Here is a 15,931-nt window from a genome sequence, read left to right on the forward strand (position 1 = left end):
ATCGATAATATTGAGTTATGTATTAATTTGTTTTGCACGTTAAAACATGTATATTCATGATAAAGGATGTTGTATCTGATCTTTTGGTGGAAATATTTTTATTATTAAAAATAAAAAAAAAATGATATGCAAATGTTTTAATAAATAATCTCCACGTGCTATTAATTATTAATAATCAACAGTAAACAATTTTCTCCTGTGCAAAATTCCCTTGTTGTTTATAAAAAATGAAAATTATTGTGTTAATTAAAGCACAACGGATTGGGAAAGGACCTAGCTGCTAGCACGTTTAACTTGTAAATTCCTGCATGGTTGGATATATTACAATCATGACTTTTAATGTAGGATTCTATTACATTTTTGCTTTCTTATTCAAGGATGAACCCTAACACTTGTAAAACATACAAACGTTTCATTAACAGTTTATTTCTATTGAAAAAAAATTGAACTCGAAATATATTGAATGAAGAAAAGATATTGGTACCAGTCGCTAGTTATCCAATATATATATATATATATATATATATATATATATATATATATAAAAGAAATGTGTTTAAATATGAAGAGGTTAAAATTAATAGGTTGCATATCACTTTTCTTAAAGTGTTGATCTAACGATTAAGATATTGTTATATTTCTATAAAAATAAAATTATAAGCCCTGAATGAATTAAACTCATTTTTTAAAAGGACGTGAAAATACCCAGATATATATATATATATATCACCTTTCCTGTATAAATTTGCATCATCTCTGTTCGTGTGCTTGTATTGTATTCATTTTCATAGAGGCCATAAGGCATCAATCAATGAATTTAAGAACCAGATTCAATGTTTGTGGATTAAGCAAGTTTACCCTGCAAGTTAGTGAAATAATCTAAGTTATGATTTTTAAAATAAATAAATAAATAAAATAATAATATTTTTTTAAAAAAATCGATTCACGTGAAACTTGACCTGGGTTAAACTTAACCTGAGTTAAAATCTAGACCGGTGAGACACCAAGTTTATTGACTAGTTTTATAACTGTCTTATTTATCTAGTGCATTCCATTCTAAAATTTGTAACAGCAACGAAATCCTGTGGCAAACTCATTTACTTTATTCAACATTTACAATTGTATGTCGGGGTACACAGGTAGAACAAAGTAATTTACTTACACGTAACAAAAATGGACTTCATCGAAGCAAGACTGATTTGCCTAGTTCTCCATTTTTTTATTTTTTTTGCTTTCAGCGTGTCCTCACCAGCTTAGTTCTCCATGTTCTCCAAGCTGACCAGCATCCCTTCTGATCTCCAATTATTGAATCCAAAAATCTCCTTTTCATACGTTCTCTTCCAGGTCCTTCAGGAGCATCTTTCGGGGCCAAACTCTTCGTGCAGAGCAAGGGGCTTCCATTGTCTGTTGTATCAACAATCTTGTTGATCATATCCAGGATATCGCTCATTTTCGGGCGTGATTTAGCCTGTCTTACCAAGCACCGGTTAGCTACAGAAGCAAGCTTTTGGGCAGCCTTGATGTTATATTTTCCCTCGAGCCTTGGGTCCATGATCAACCTGAACTTTCTTACATCAGAGAGGTGTGACCTGACCCATTCCAAGAGGTTTTGCTCATTCTTTGGCCGGTTCCGATCCAAAGGACGTCTGCCTGTTATCAGTTCATAAAGAAAAACCCCAAAGCTCCACACATCACTTTTAGACGTGAGACGCCCGGTTTGAATATACTCAGGAGCTGCATATCCTATAGTTCCAACCACCTGTTTCCAAATCAGATAAATTGGTTTCTCAGTTTCTTTAGGTCTGCAAACTGATCATACTAGCAAGTTATCAAGATGCATTGATAGAGTCTCCAAGACCATGATGACTGTGATAAATAGCCTTATCAATTCAGTATAAAAAAGTTTACAAAAATGTAGTTTATGTGCAAATGGAAGTTAGTTATAGTATGGCTTCTCGTGCTACTGATTGGTGACAGAACAGTTTGTTTGACATGGTTTGAGGATCATTTCAAGTAACCATGAACAACATACCGCAGTTGAAACATGGCTCAACCCATCTGAAGGCCCCAATCTAGCCAACCCAAAGTCTGATAGCTTTGCATTCCATTGGTCATCCAGTAGTATGTTTGAAGACTTAAAATCTCTGAAAATAATCTGCAGCAACAATGAAAGAAAAATGGTAAATGCAGTGGAGTGAAGTGAGGCAGCTACATACTAAATTAGACGGTGCCAAACAAACTCGAAATGAAGAGCAGAAAAAAAAGGTAAATATGATGATCAAAACCCCCAGTCTCCATCCCTGAGGAGGGAGGGGAGGGAGGGGCAGAGGGTTCACAAAAGATGAGTAGTAGCAGGTCCTATTACAACAATATCCTAGAGAGTTAAGTTAAAAATACCTGAAAATCCATTCCTTCATGGAGGTATGCTAAGCCTCGGGCAGCATCCTGGGCAATTTTTACTCTTGTGGCCCAAGGAAGAGCTTTCTGAAATTTACTGGACAAGTGATCCTGCACACTTCTGTTGGGCATAAATTCATATACCAGAAGGCGCTGGATTCCCCGTTCATCGTCCTCAGCACAGTAGCCCACTAATTTGACAAGATTTGGATGTTCAACAATTCCTAGAACATTTACTTCAGTCACCCATTCCTTGTGCCCCTGCGAACAAGATGAATTTAACCTCAGCAAAATGAAGTAAGAGTCTGACGGCAATAACTTTCTCTCTTCTTAATTACAATCTTCTTAGTTCAATTCTCAGAATGTATTAGATTTTTTTAAGTGCTAAGATTTTTCCAAGGCAAAATTTAAAGCGACAATAATCTAAAGGAAATAATCCCAAGACAAGATGAAATTTTGATTTAAGAATGATATGTAGTAAACAAGGCATGGAGAAAAGTGGGGAAGCTTGCCTGGAGCCCTCTTCTGCTCAGTTGTTTGACAGCGATATCGATTTTCTTACTTGAATCTTCCATGCTCCGTATTACTCCCCTATACACACCGCCAAATCCACCCTCCCCAATCATTACAGAGCGGCTGAAATTCTTGGTGGCCGTCTTCAGTTCTGAGAATGTGAAGGCTTTAAGATTGCTCTGTCTTTGACACAAAGAAGCGAATGAGTTCGCAAATGAGTTCTTTGTGGACGATTCTGTGCTAAAATCTGATACATTCTGAGAATTGAGCTCAGACCCGGATTTCCTCAGGTCACGATCAGTTGACATCGACATTGATGTAGATGAAGTGGATTGGACAGAAACAGATTTTGTTACAGTCTTTGGTTCTTCATTTTTCTCCCTGCTGGAGAAGTGAAAACACTTCATAGCTCCTGAAAGACAATTGCCTAGCTGCATATCCACAATTGTATCAGCATTACAACAATGCCACCAGAATTAAGGTCACAGTTAAAACAAAAGTGCAAAAACCAGACATGTTTATAACTTGAAACACATCCAAATTCTCATAAAATTAGCAATGGTATTCATAGATGCAGAACCTTAACCTGTGAAGTAAGGTAATCTATTCACTTGCAAAACTGACTAATGTATTCAAGACGTACATATAAATCAAATCATACATGCCGAAACGAAGCCAGTTTTCTTCACGACACACAAAGCACCAGAGCCAATAAGATAATTAACCTAAACATCAACCCTAAAGTTATTTTCTAAAGGCAATAAGCTCCTTATTCTTCTTTAAAGAAACCCTTTTTCTAGATAAATAAGCCCATCAGCGAAACAAAGCAAACAAAGACGATAAACAGAGTCTACTAAAGAACCAAAATTTAATACCCATTTTGCTACATAAAGAAGAAAAGGAGGCAACAAACAACTCACTTTTCTTGTAAAATAGAAGGAGACAAACAGAACACAGCTCTTGTTATCCTTCACAGGTATGAGGGAGATATCTTAAAGAAGGACCCAGAATCCAAAAAAGGGTGGAAAGAGGGCAATCATAGACAAAACAACGAGCACTCCATGATCCAAGGCGAGTCAATACAAGGCAGCTGGATTGTAGCTCACCAACCAAAGCCATCATTTTAAATGAAAGAGACAAATTATGGTAGCGTTTGAGCCAGTAAACACCCAAAAAAAAAAAGAAATATTTTTTTATTCATCAAAGAAAGAAATCCGAAAACAAGTGAAGATGTGAAAAGGGTTTTCTTCGCTTTACGTGAAAGGAAAGACCGAATGAAAGGTATTGGAAGGTGTGCTGTGGCCCTTGTGGGTGCGGTTGTTTCTTTAAAACATGGGATTCTTTCATCTGGTGAAACCCACAGGGACTCGGTCCTCTCTACAGTTTTCGTGGGCATCTTCTATTCTATCGCATTTCTAATAATACGTGTCCCTTGCTGTTTTTGAATGTTGGTTGGAAGTTGGAAACCATTAAAGCCCCAGATGTCCTCTCTCCTTTCTTTTTTTTTTTTTTTAATAAAAGTTTGCTTTTTATTTTTTTAAATTAATTTTAGTATTTTTCATGCATCATGCACTTGAGAGAGGTGTGTTTTTAATATACCTTAAGATAAGATTTGGTTTCTATTTATATTGAAACTGATTTGAAAATATTATTTTTCTTGCAAGTTAAAAAAAAGGCTCCTAAATTTTTTTTATATATTTAAATTTGAAACAATAAGATAAAAGGCAAGCATGGATAGAACTTTTGAAGATTACGGGGATTTGTTTTTGAGAATGTTTTTAAAAAATATTTTATTTTATTTTTAATTAATATTTTTTGATTTTTTAGATGATTTTAATACATTGATATCAAAAATAATTTTTAAAAAATAAAAAATGTATTGTACAGCTGTTAAAAAAAGAATTATTAAATTAAAAAAATTATATAAAGTCAAAGATTGATAGAGGGAAATCAGATATTACATTGATTATGAAAGAGAATGTTGATCATTTGTTATTTTATTTGATGATGAGACATATGAGAATTTGATTACCAAATTTGTAATGGTTGCTTTGTCATGTGTTACTGTCTTATTACTCGGAAGAAGCCGTGTGGACGGTTTCAGCTCCTACATCTTTTTTATTCATATTACCGGTTCCGAGGTCCCTTGGTGCCGTTCAATCTTGTTTTTTTAATTTTTCTAGTTTTAAATTATTATTTTTTTATTTTTAGATTGTTTTAATATTTTTATATAAAAATAAAAATAAAAAAATATTTTAATATATTTTCAAGTAAGTTTTTTTTTAAAAATAATATTTACCAGACTCTCAAATAAACTCTAAAATAACAAATAATGTAGACTTTACATCTCAAGCATGAAATAGGATCGACTCTCACCTTGTTAGAGATGTTGGTTGGGTTTCTTTGTATATTACACATATGCAAGTGTATTATGCTAATATTAGCCAGATTTTCTAGTTGGTTTTTACAATATCTATATCTTATTTATTGCCAATCAGATAACATAACTATATAAAAAAAAACAATATCTATTTAAGTATAGTCGAATCAATATTCATCGAGATTGGATTAAATAATTCTCATATGTGCACCTCATGCAATGTGCAAGGTTAGCCCTCTCTTGACTTTGTTAGCCTTTGCATTTTAAAAGTATTTTTGAAAAAATTTAAGTTTTTTTTTATTTTTTCTTTGTTTCAAATTGATATTTTTTTTATGTTTTTAAATCATTTTGACGCACTGATATCAAAAATAATTTTTAAAAATTAATAATAAAATATTATTTTGATATATTTATAAGTGGAAAAACAATCATAATCACACTTCTAAAGACACAATCTTCAAGGCAGGGATAAGATTAGATGTTTTATCTGTTTTTAGCAACATGGGAAGTCACTACATTACATGATACTATAAATATGTTATTGCAACAAATCATTTCCCCCCTTTTTTCCAAATCAAATAATGTAGATGGGATTTTGGATTTAAAGATGAAAGGTCTCTCCTTTCTTGCTTGTTTATTAATGTTATATTTCAACAACTCTCTTGATGAGGTGGAGATATTGATGCCAGCACATTAAAGATTAATGTTATTTCAACAACTCCTGGAACCACTTGCAGCGAATAAATGCTCTGATGTGATCGGACGGTCAATATAACATTTACGTCCCATCCTCGTCAAATCACTTTTAATTTGACCTTGAGCTAACTAGAGAAGAACTGGTTAATAATGCTACATTCTACATTCCAAAAGTCAGTGAATCTTTCAGTCTCTAACCACACTAACTGAAAATCAGTCATTTTCATGTACTTTCTTTTATTTTCAATATCACTAATAAGTGTCTGTTTAGCATCTGGACAACTTTTTGTTGTGATTTGAATATATATATATATATATATATATATATATATATATATATATATATATAAATGAAAGTTTCTTTTTTAATTAAGATTTCAAAAAAAAAAAAAACTTATAGTGAGGTCCATTTAAAATCATATCGTTTTTGAATTAATTAATTAATTTTAAAATTGTGATGGACATAATAACATAATTTTAATTATACTTTATTGCGATACCACATCAGCCCTAAGCTTGGAATATTAAAGAGGTGTATTAGATTGTGTTAATAATTTAAAATATTTTTTGTTTAAAAATATATTAAAATATTTTTTTTATTTTTAAAAAAATTATTCTTAATATCAGTACATTAAAATAATATAAAAATATTTAAAATAATTTTAAATAAAAATAAATTTAAATTTTTACGAAACGTGGTTTCAGCTGTGTTCCCAAACACTATCTAAAGTGTTGTTTGGAACGCAGTTTCAAGTGGAGTTTCATAAAAATTTAATTTTTTTTAATTTTTAGATTATTTTAATGTGTTGATGTTAAAAATAATTTTAATATATTTATAAATAAAAAAATATTTGAAGGATAACAAAACTAACTGTTGAATTGAATTGTTAACCAGATGACTATATTATGATATAAATGGGCTTGAACTAGAGTACTGTAGGCTTGTTTGAGCCCACATGAATATTGGGCCATGTACTCGAGTTCCAGTGAATTAATCAGGCCTTCTTTCTTTCTTTCTTTCTTACTTTAAAACTGCGGGCTAGTTTAGACTTTAGAGATAGATAGTTCACAGTTTAGCTGTGACAAATTAGCTAGAGGAATTGCATGAGATTTTCCTGAAAGCTTATGAATTTATTGTCATTGGTACGGCGTTGCCTTGCCGGAGTCCAGCAAAAGACATAAGGGGGGCGTTGTTTGTAATTTGGCTAGGGCATTCCCGTTTGTTATTGTGTTCTAAATGGCAGTAAGGTAAAATTTAAGTTTTCTTTACTTAAAATTATTATTATTTAGATTACTTTAACATGCTAATATTAAAAAAAGACTTTTAAAAACAGTTGTTATTACTGTATAAAACATTTAAAGATTATAGCTATTTGGGTTATTTCAGAATCAATTTCTTTTGGATCCATGCCTAGGTGGCAAGGTCGCCAGCGGCTTCTAACTTTCTGTTGGTTATAGCTGGTCGTTTTCCTTCCTGCCATGTAAAAAAAGAAGGAAAACCGTGTCCTGCAGATCAGCAAGTCCTCATCCAAGGCAAAATCTATTCATTTGGGAGGCTTTGGCCCCTTTAATGTATACGGGAAGCGCAAATTTATATTGAAAACAACATTAAAAAAACATTTTCATGAGCCAATGTTTTTATGTCCTTCTGCCAAATGTTCTGGCTTCGAGGGAATGTCCAACGAAGGAAACCTCTTTTGATCTTCTTCAACATAACAAAAGAGACAGCTATCCATGATTTTTCTGATTTTTTTTTTCATGGGAACCAAATTAACATTAATGAACGTAAAAATGTCTACGGAGCCGTCCAAATAGGCAAAGTTGCCAAGACATGTTCTGCATCTCTTACATATTGGTCCCACCTTCCCCGACTCTGTTCTCTTTCATCAAAAACACAGTTGACCTTGAACCCCCACATGCTTCCTTCATTCCTCTCAAGGCTACAAACACAGCCGCCTTTCCAAGAACAAATTTTCCCATGGAAACCACTCATTTCTTGACAACTTGTAATATAAAACAAAGACCACCCTCTTTTTATCAGCTCAATCTTTGCCGTTCTCCACTCTAATTGTCAGAAGATGAACTTGAACATAGCCAAACATCTTGCACTACCATAAATTTTCAAGCTTTATCAACCTTTTCATGTCTTTTCAATTCACATAGCTTCACTTCAATGCCAAAAATGGGCTTAAAGAAGCTCAAAATCTGCACTTCTTGGTCAATGCTAATCTGGGTCGTTGTAGTTTTGAGTTTACAGAATTTAGTCAGGTGTCAAGATGTGGGGGACTACAATGAAATTGACAATCCTGCAGTTCTTCCACTCATTACACAGCTTGTTTATAGCAGGATGTCAAATCTGACAGCAGTTATTAGCAGGGATATCAGCAACCGATCTACTTTCTGTATCAAAGACCCGTAAGTTACTACCTTTACTGATATATTTTTGTTCAAGAGAAAAATTTACAGCGACCCTTCTTTTCTTGTGTTGTTTTGGATTCTGGGTTGTCAGTGAATCATGTTAGCAATGTTAAATGCTTTGAATTGTACTTGATCTAGCGTTTCCTTTTGTTTTCTTGGGTTACTAATGTTGGAAATTTGAGAACTTGTAGCCTTTTCTTTTTAATTTATTTTCTGAGATTTCTCAGTCTTGAATGATAATGCTGGTATGACTTCTGGAGGCATCACAAAAGTGAAACGGGGAACTAGCTATTGCTAAATCGTGTGCTGCTTTCTGTTTTCTCGGGTTATTGGTCTCAAGCTAGATTTGTTTTATGCCTGATCTCCTCCATTTGATGTGTCTGTCCATTTTGTACCGTGGAGTTATGTTGAAAGCTTAATTTGTTTCAGGGAAGATGATTGGAACCAGGCATTCAATTTTTCTTCCAATTTGGATTTCTTGACGAAATGCATTCAAAAGACTGGAGGTATACAAGTACTTGGATTAGAAATAGAAGGCCTAAAGTACTTTGCTTACCAATTAGTCCTTTATTTTCATGAGCTGCAATTCTTTCTTGCTGAAAAAATGGAGAAAAAAATAAAGAGAAGAATTTCTTGTCTGTGTATTGTTTTCCTTTTTCGTTATACCATGTTACTCCTAGTTTAAAGCATTTTAATTGGTAATGTACATGTTCTGGACCTTATGGTGTATTTAATTTGTTCAACAGGAGATATCACACGGCGGATATGCACAGCAGCAGAAATGAAATTCTACTTCAACAATTTCTTTCAGCCTTCAAGCATTGACAATTATTTGAAACCTAACAAGAACTGCAATTTAACCTCGTGGGTTTCTGGTTGTGAGCCAGGATGGGCTTGCAGTATTGGTCCAAATCAGCCAGTCGACCTTGAAAATTCAAAGGAAATCCCTGCAAGAACTCGCAGCTGTCAGGCTTGCTGTGAAGGTTTCTTCTGTCCCCATGGTCTTACCTGCATGATACGTAAGTATTAGAGAATCGTGTTAATTATTTCTTGCGAGCAACTTTCAGATGAGAACCCTCAAAGTTCTAATTCTAATTGACTCTATTAGGAAACTCCATGAGTTATCAATTGCTTTTCTTATTTCATACTTACTATCCGTTCCCCTGGAAACAAAAACTTGAAGTGTGATGTTTTTTCACTTTTTTTTACTTTCTTGTATCACTTGAAGAAATGGAAGAAGAACTGTTATAGTATTCAGTTCTCTCCTTCAAAATGTACCACGTTGGTTTAATTTCTTGGTGTAACTTTACTTCTCTTGAGAATCAAGTGTTACTTCATTAATCTTTATCTAAAATTATACTCTCTGGTTTATCCCTGACATTTTTCGTTTGTTCCGAATTGGGATCTTGTGCTTTGAAGCTTGCCCGCTAGGTTCTCACTGTCCACTTTCAAGACTCAATAGGGCAACTGGAGTATGTGAACCGTAAGTTTGGATTCCAGCTCGATATTGTTACTCTACTCTTTGGATCTGAATTGCTTATAGGGTATAATGCATATACACTATGTATGGTTTTGCAGGTACAGTTATCAACTACCTCCAGGACAGCCAAACCATACCTGTGGAGGAGCAAACATATGGGCTGATGTTGGCAGTAGTAGTGAAATATTCTGTTCAGCTGGGTCATACTGTCCAACTACGGTCCAGAAAAATTCTTGCAGTAGTGGGTATTACTTTTTGACCAAAACTTGCTTAACAACCTATTGTTTCTTGCTGCAAACTATCTCATAATGTGTTAACAATCAAGTTGTAATATTTCAATTGACATATAGTTTTTATGATAATTTAAACTCTTGGAGGTCACCTTTCTGTTCTTTTTTTCTGATGGGATGCATGTTTTCATCATTTTTCAGACATTACTGCAGGATGGGATCTACATCTGAGACACGTAAGGATTTTCTTTATTATTGTCAGTCTTTAATCATTCTTGTTGTTGTGAATTTGTTTACTGTGACATCTATGTTAACTGAATTTATATATTCAGGATTTGTATTCTTGCTATTATAGACTATTCTGTTTCTATGACTCCAATATTGCTTTTCACCTCTCCTTTATTGATGGTCTTGACCTTTGCCAACTGACTTGCAGCCTGCTTCAAGTTGACTTCATGTAATGCAAACTCCCCAAGTCAAAATATTCATGCCTATGGGATTATGTTAATAGTAAGTTATCTCACTTTACATTAAAATCTATCTCATACTTGTTCCTTATGTTCCAAATGTTAATCTAATTAATAACTCATGACCTGTTTATGCTTCCTGAACATCTTACAATATTCTTCGTTTTGTTCATGAATTCTAACGATGCATTCCTCTCAGGAAAAGTAGCTAGCTAATAGAGATGAAACCTTTATTTGCTTATGCAGGCTGCTTTGACTACTCTGCTACTTATTATTTACAACTGTTCTGATCAAGTTCTCACCACTCGAGAGAGAAGATTAGCCAAATCCAGGGAAGCAGCGGCAAGAAGTGCAAGAGAAACAGCACGAGCACATCAAAGGTGGAAAGCTGCTAAAGATGCTGCTAAGAAGCATGCAAGTGGATTGCAAGCTCATTTCTCACGAACATTTTCTCGTAAGAAATATGTCACGCATCCTGAGCGACTTAAGATTTTGGATCAAGCTAAATCTGAAATAGATGAAGATTTGTATCCTACAAACTCAAATGCTTCGATTACATCTCTGGCTTCACCTGCACCATCAAAAGGAAAGAAAAAGGAACCCAATGACCTTATGCAGATTATGCATGAAATTGAAGATGACCCTGGTAGCTATGAGGGGATCAGTCTTGAATTTGAAGATCCAAATACTAAGAGACATTTGCCAAAGGGGAAAGAAATGAATACGCATAGCCAAATTTTCAAGTATGCATATGCTCAGATTGAGAAAGAGAAAGCTATGCAGCAACAAAACAAGGATCTCACATTCTCGGGAGTAGTTTCATTGGCCACCAATACCGAAATCAAGAAAAGGCCTCTAATTGAGATTTCATTCAAAGACCTAACCCTTACTTTGAAAGCCAAAAACAAGCATCTATTAAGGTGTGTAACAGGCAAAATCAAGCCTGGCCGTATTACAGCTGTAATGGGTCCATCAGGAGCTGGGAAGACAACCTTTCTTTCTGCTCTTGCAGGAAAAGCAATTGGATGCAGGATGACTGGTTTGATTCTTATCAATGGGAAAAATGAATCCATCCACTCATATAAGAAAATTATTGGTTTTGTTCCACAAGATGATATTGTGCATGGAAACTTGACAGTTGAAGAGAACCTCTGGTTCAGTGCACATTGCAGGTATTCCACATTTTGACTCTTACACATTTCAACGTTAGTTTTTATCTCAATTTTTCATATGAATTTTTTGTCATGTATTATTTAGCAAGTTTCTGTAGATAATAAATTAATTTCAAACAATAATTAAAAAGTTCATCACCAATAAGTAACAGTGTATTGGACACAAGACAGGTGCAATTGAGTTTATGACCAGGTGTCCGAATAAGAAAATGCTACATTTTGATAGAGGAATTAAGACAAATAATCCAATAGGAATAAGTATGTAAAGCATAATTACTTCTGGTCAATAGGAAAGGTAAATATCCAGCAAATGAATAAGGCTCCTATTGCTCCACATCTAAGTGAAACCACACTGACCAAGTGTTCCCTACATGTAAAGGCTTTAACCTCCTTGCTTTATTGGGCATTGTTTACTTCATGCAGTTAAGTCTACCATATGCTTGGTTTTGAATTATGTCTTCCGATGCTCAAGTATGGCTCTTGGAGAATTCGAGTATTGCCAATAAATGGGGTCAGTTTCTTAGTGAATTTGAAGTGAAAGGCCAGAAGCTTTTTTTTTAATAAAAAGGATAACGTGCTTGCATGCCTGCATATTTGTATTGCCAATACATATGCATGCCAGCATGCATGTTTGTTTTGCTCTTTCCTCCATTTCTTTCAATATCATGCTCTTCAAATTTGTTCCTCAATGTTCCAGATAAGATTTTTGTATGGGTATGCATAAAAAAGAAACAATAAAAATGTGTGTGTGTGTGTGTGTGTGTGTGTGTAGGGTTGTTATACTATGAATCATGACTTGGAGCTAATGCTCTTTCTTCTGTGGAACTTTTCTGCCTTACCTTTTATTCGTGCATTCCTCATGATGGTTTCTCTGCAATCCTCCCTAACCAACCTTTTTTTTTTTTTTTTTTTTTGTGCAATCCACTCCTGGTTACTGAAGACTATCTGCTTTCATGCCAAAACCAGATAAAGTTCTGATTGTTGAAAGAGTTATTGAGTCTTTAGGTCTACAATCAGTACGGGACTCTATGGTAGGAACAGTGGAGAAGCGAGGAATTTCTGGAGGCCAGAGGAAGCGAGTAAATGTTGGACTGGAAATGGTCATGGAACCTTCACTTTTGATCTTAGATGAGCCCACATCTGGTCTGGACAGTGCATCCTCTCAGCTTCTTCTTAGAGCACTTCGGCGTGAAGCTCTTGAAGGGGTAAACATCTGCATGGTTGTTCACCAACCAAGGTAACTATTATGATAACTTGTCTGTATTTTTGAAGATCTTTAATCTTTAAGTTGTAGTTTAAATTTGCTATGCATTCCTATGGCTACACAGTACCGTATTAATGAGGAAAACCAGGTGCAAGGACATTAATAAACATCTCATGCAGTATACTTGTGGTTTTTAAGGTGATCTAATTTTTATCCAAGCAAAATAACTTGTCACACTGTTAAATAGGAAGCCAACTCTAAAAAACTAAAATTTGATGAGATATGCAATGGAAGTAATGCAACAGGCAAATAAGAAGACAATCATTTACAAGAAAAAATTGAGAGAGAATTCTATCAACCAAGAAAAATTTTAGACTCTATTTCTTCCAATGCAAATCCATACTTTGATCTAATCTGAATGTGGGGGCTTCAAAATTTTAGTATTTTCTTAACTAATGGGTAGAACTTCTGCTTCAGCTATGCCTTGTTCAAAATGTTCGATGACTTGGTTCTTCTTGCAAAAGGTGGCCTTATTGTCTATCATGGTCCAGTGAAGAAGGTTGAAGAATACTTTGCAGGCCTTGGGATTCATGTCCCAGAGCGTGTTAATCCTCCTGACCACTATATTGACATTTTGGAGGGTATAGTGACATCAAATGCGATCTCAGGTGTGAATTATAAGGAACTTCCTCTTAGATGGATGCATCATAATGGATACCCCATGCCTCCAGATATGCAAAAGTATGCTGCTGGACTTGTTATGTCACCTGTGGAAGCAAATCCAGATCTGAGATCAAATCCTACTGACACTGGAATGGGGGGACAGTCTTTTGCTGGGGAATTATGGCAAGATGTTAAGAGTAATGTGGAGTTGCATCGGGATAAGATACGACACAATTTTTTGAAGTCCAGTGATTTATCATATCGGAGAACTCCAGGAGTATTCCAGCAATACAGATACTTCCTTGGCAGGTAAGTTCCAAGTGATTTGTGACTTTTTCAGGTGTTTCTGAATATATAATATTCACAGAAAGCTTCATATTAGCTGAAATAAGCATGTTAAATGCATCCTACACATTTTCAATTACTATTTCTTTTTGGGGTAGAGGTGTATCAGTGCATTTGAATTATTTATTATGTGAAAGATGTCAGTTCTTGTGTACAACCCTGATAATGAAGTCACTGGCATGATTTTCTTTTGAAAGATTTGCTTAATGTTTTAGCTCATCCTGTTGGATTATTTCTAGGAGAAATGGTAGGCTCTGATCTGGAAACTCCCAAGAAGAATATTTATAGAATATGTTTCAATCCATAATGACTTACTATTTTCACTTCCAAAATGCTAACTGCAGCCTACATTATATTTAAGCATTTATCCAGTGAATAATTAAACTCCAGTGGTTTTGCCCCTGGAAAGGGAAAATATGATTTAACCTTCACTGATGAAATGTGAGTAACCATTTCTGCATTCTGCTTCTATTCTTACTCTTGATCTTCACAATCAACAGGATTTCTAAACAGAGACTAAGGGAAGCTAAAATCCAAGCAGCAGATTATCTGATCTTATTTCTTGCCGGAGCCTGCTTAGGATCAATTACAAAACCTAGCGATCAAACTTTCGGGGCTACTGGTTATGCACATTCCATTATTGCAGTTTGTGAGTAGGAAAAATTGTTACTCTAGCTGTGAGGTTTATTTTTTTAATTTAATTTTATTCTTGGTTTATAAGGGCAGGAGTTTAAATTTCTTGAAAGAACTTTGACTTGGTTTTGCCTCTAGCTAACTCTCAGTTGACTCTAGTATGGTTACTTGTAGGACATAAAACAAACAGCAGTAATCGATATATCATTTTCATGCACATTTTCCTAACCATTACTCTTCTTGCTGATTTCAGCTCTCCTTTGCAAGATAGCGGCTTTAAGAACATTTTCTCTTGAGAAGTTACAGTACTGGAGAGAGAGTGCCTCTGGCATGAGTAGTGTAGCTTACTTTCTTGCCAAGGATACATTTGACCATTTTAATACAGTGGTCAAGCCAGTGGTTTACCTCTCTATGTTCTATTTCTTCACCAACCCAAGATCTTCCTTCACCGATAATTACATTGTCATGCTTTGTCTTGTCTACTGTGTAACTGGAATAGCCTATGTACTGGCCATCTTTTTTGAACCAGGTCCAGCCCAGCTGGTGAGTGAAGGTGCTTTAGCTAATTTCCACTTCACAGGTCATCTGTTTTTACTGACAAGTTTCTTTCTTGCAGTGGTCAGTTCTTCTTCCGGTTGTTTTGACTCTCATTGCATCACAACCAAACAAAAGTGAAGTTTTGAAGTTTGTAGCCAAGCTGTGCTATCCTAATTGGGCTTTGGAAGCGTTTGTGATTGCAAATGCTGAAAGGTATGACAATCGCCTTTGCTAAAGTAATTTGCAAATGCATGTTGTGTACTTTTTTATCTTTACTGATGACTTGATGAGACAAACCCTAACCCTGTTCCTTTTCCTACTCAGGTACTATGGAGTGTGGCTGATTACTCGTTGTGGTTCTCTAATGAAAACCGGTTATAATCTTCATTATTGGGGTCTATGTATATTCATCCTCATTCTCATAGGTCTAGTTAGTCGAGTTGTGGCATTCTTTGGGATGATAACCTTCCAAAAGAAGTGAATTCATAGTCCAAGCACCATTCTTTTTCCATTCTATCATACTTGCAAATATGCCCACAAACCCAAATATTCTGGCCTCCAATCAATTTTATCGCATTTTGGAGTTTATTCTAGATTTGCACATTGGAATCTTGGAAGTGGATTGTTATTGATTTAGTCAACTCCTGCAAGAAATGAAATTCTTTTCGACAAAGAAGAGGTGTTAGTAGCTAAAAACATTCGATTTGTTTCCATTCCATGGGTTACAACTGATTGGCACCTTGTGCTCATTGGGAGCCACATGGATAGCATTGTTATTGCTGTCAAAATTTAAGTT

The 15,931-nt window shown here is 34.8% G+C and overlaps 2 protein-coding genes across 5 annotated transcripts; one reads left to right on the top strand and one right to left on the bottom strand.

Annotated features, from left to right (window-relative positions):
* Window positions 1–1,080: 1,080 nt before the first annotated feature.
* Window positions 1,081–4,331, bottom strand: LOC133696224 (serine/threonine-protein kinase PCRK1-like). Of its 4 annotated transcripts, none has more exons than XM_062118344.1 (5): window positions 3,572–4,331; window positions 2,910–3,341; window positions 2,398–2,658; window positions 2,033–2,155; window positions 1,081–1,759 (listed from the first exon to the last, which is right to left on the bottom strand). In XM_062118344.1, the coding sequence occupies exons 2-5, from the start codon at window positions 3,315–3,317 to the stop codon at window positions 1,235–1,237; spliced, it is 1,317 nt and encodes a 438-aa protein (XP_061974328.1). In that variant the 5' UTR covers window positions 3,318–3,341; window positions 3,572–4,331; the 3' UTR covers window positions 1,081–1,234. The 4 variants fall into 4 exon arrangements, with proteins under 4 accessions (XP_061974328.1, XP_061974325.1, XP_061974327.1 ...); XM_062118341.1 differs by having other exon boundaries at window positions 3,831–4,330; XM_062118343.1 differs by having other exon boundaries at window positions 3,554–3,802.
* A 3,487-nt stretch (window positions 4,332–7,818) lies between these two features.
* Window positions 7,819–15,728, top strand: LOC133695964 (ABC transporter G family member 24-like). The gene is made up of 14 exons (XM_062117952.1): window positions 7,819–8,401; window positions 8,834–8,910; window positions 9,151–9,423; window positions 9,824–9,887; window positions 9,983–10,129; window positions 10,316–10,350; window positions 10,551–10,624; window positions 10,828–11,753; window positions 12,694–12,990; window positions 13,435–13,929; window positions 14,466–14,614; window positions 14,852–15,141; window positions 15,215–15,348; window positions 15,460–15,728. Exons 1-14 carry the CDS (start codon window positions 8,160–8,162, stop codon window positions 15,614–15,616), a joined length of 3,360 nt encoding a protein of 1,119 aa, XP_061973936.1. The 5' UTR covers window positions 7,819–8,159; the 3' UTR covers window positions 15,617–15,728.
* Window positions 15,729–15,931: the final 203 nt, after the last annotated feature.

Source organism: Populus nigra, chromosome 6 (genome assembly GCF_951802175.1).
Source record: "Populus nigra chromosome 6, ddPopNigr1.1, whole genome shotgun sequence".
Taxonomy (NCBI): domain Eukaryota; kingdom Viridiplantae; phylum Streptophyta; class Magnoliopsida; order Malpighiales; family Salicaceae; genus Populus; species Populus nigra.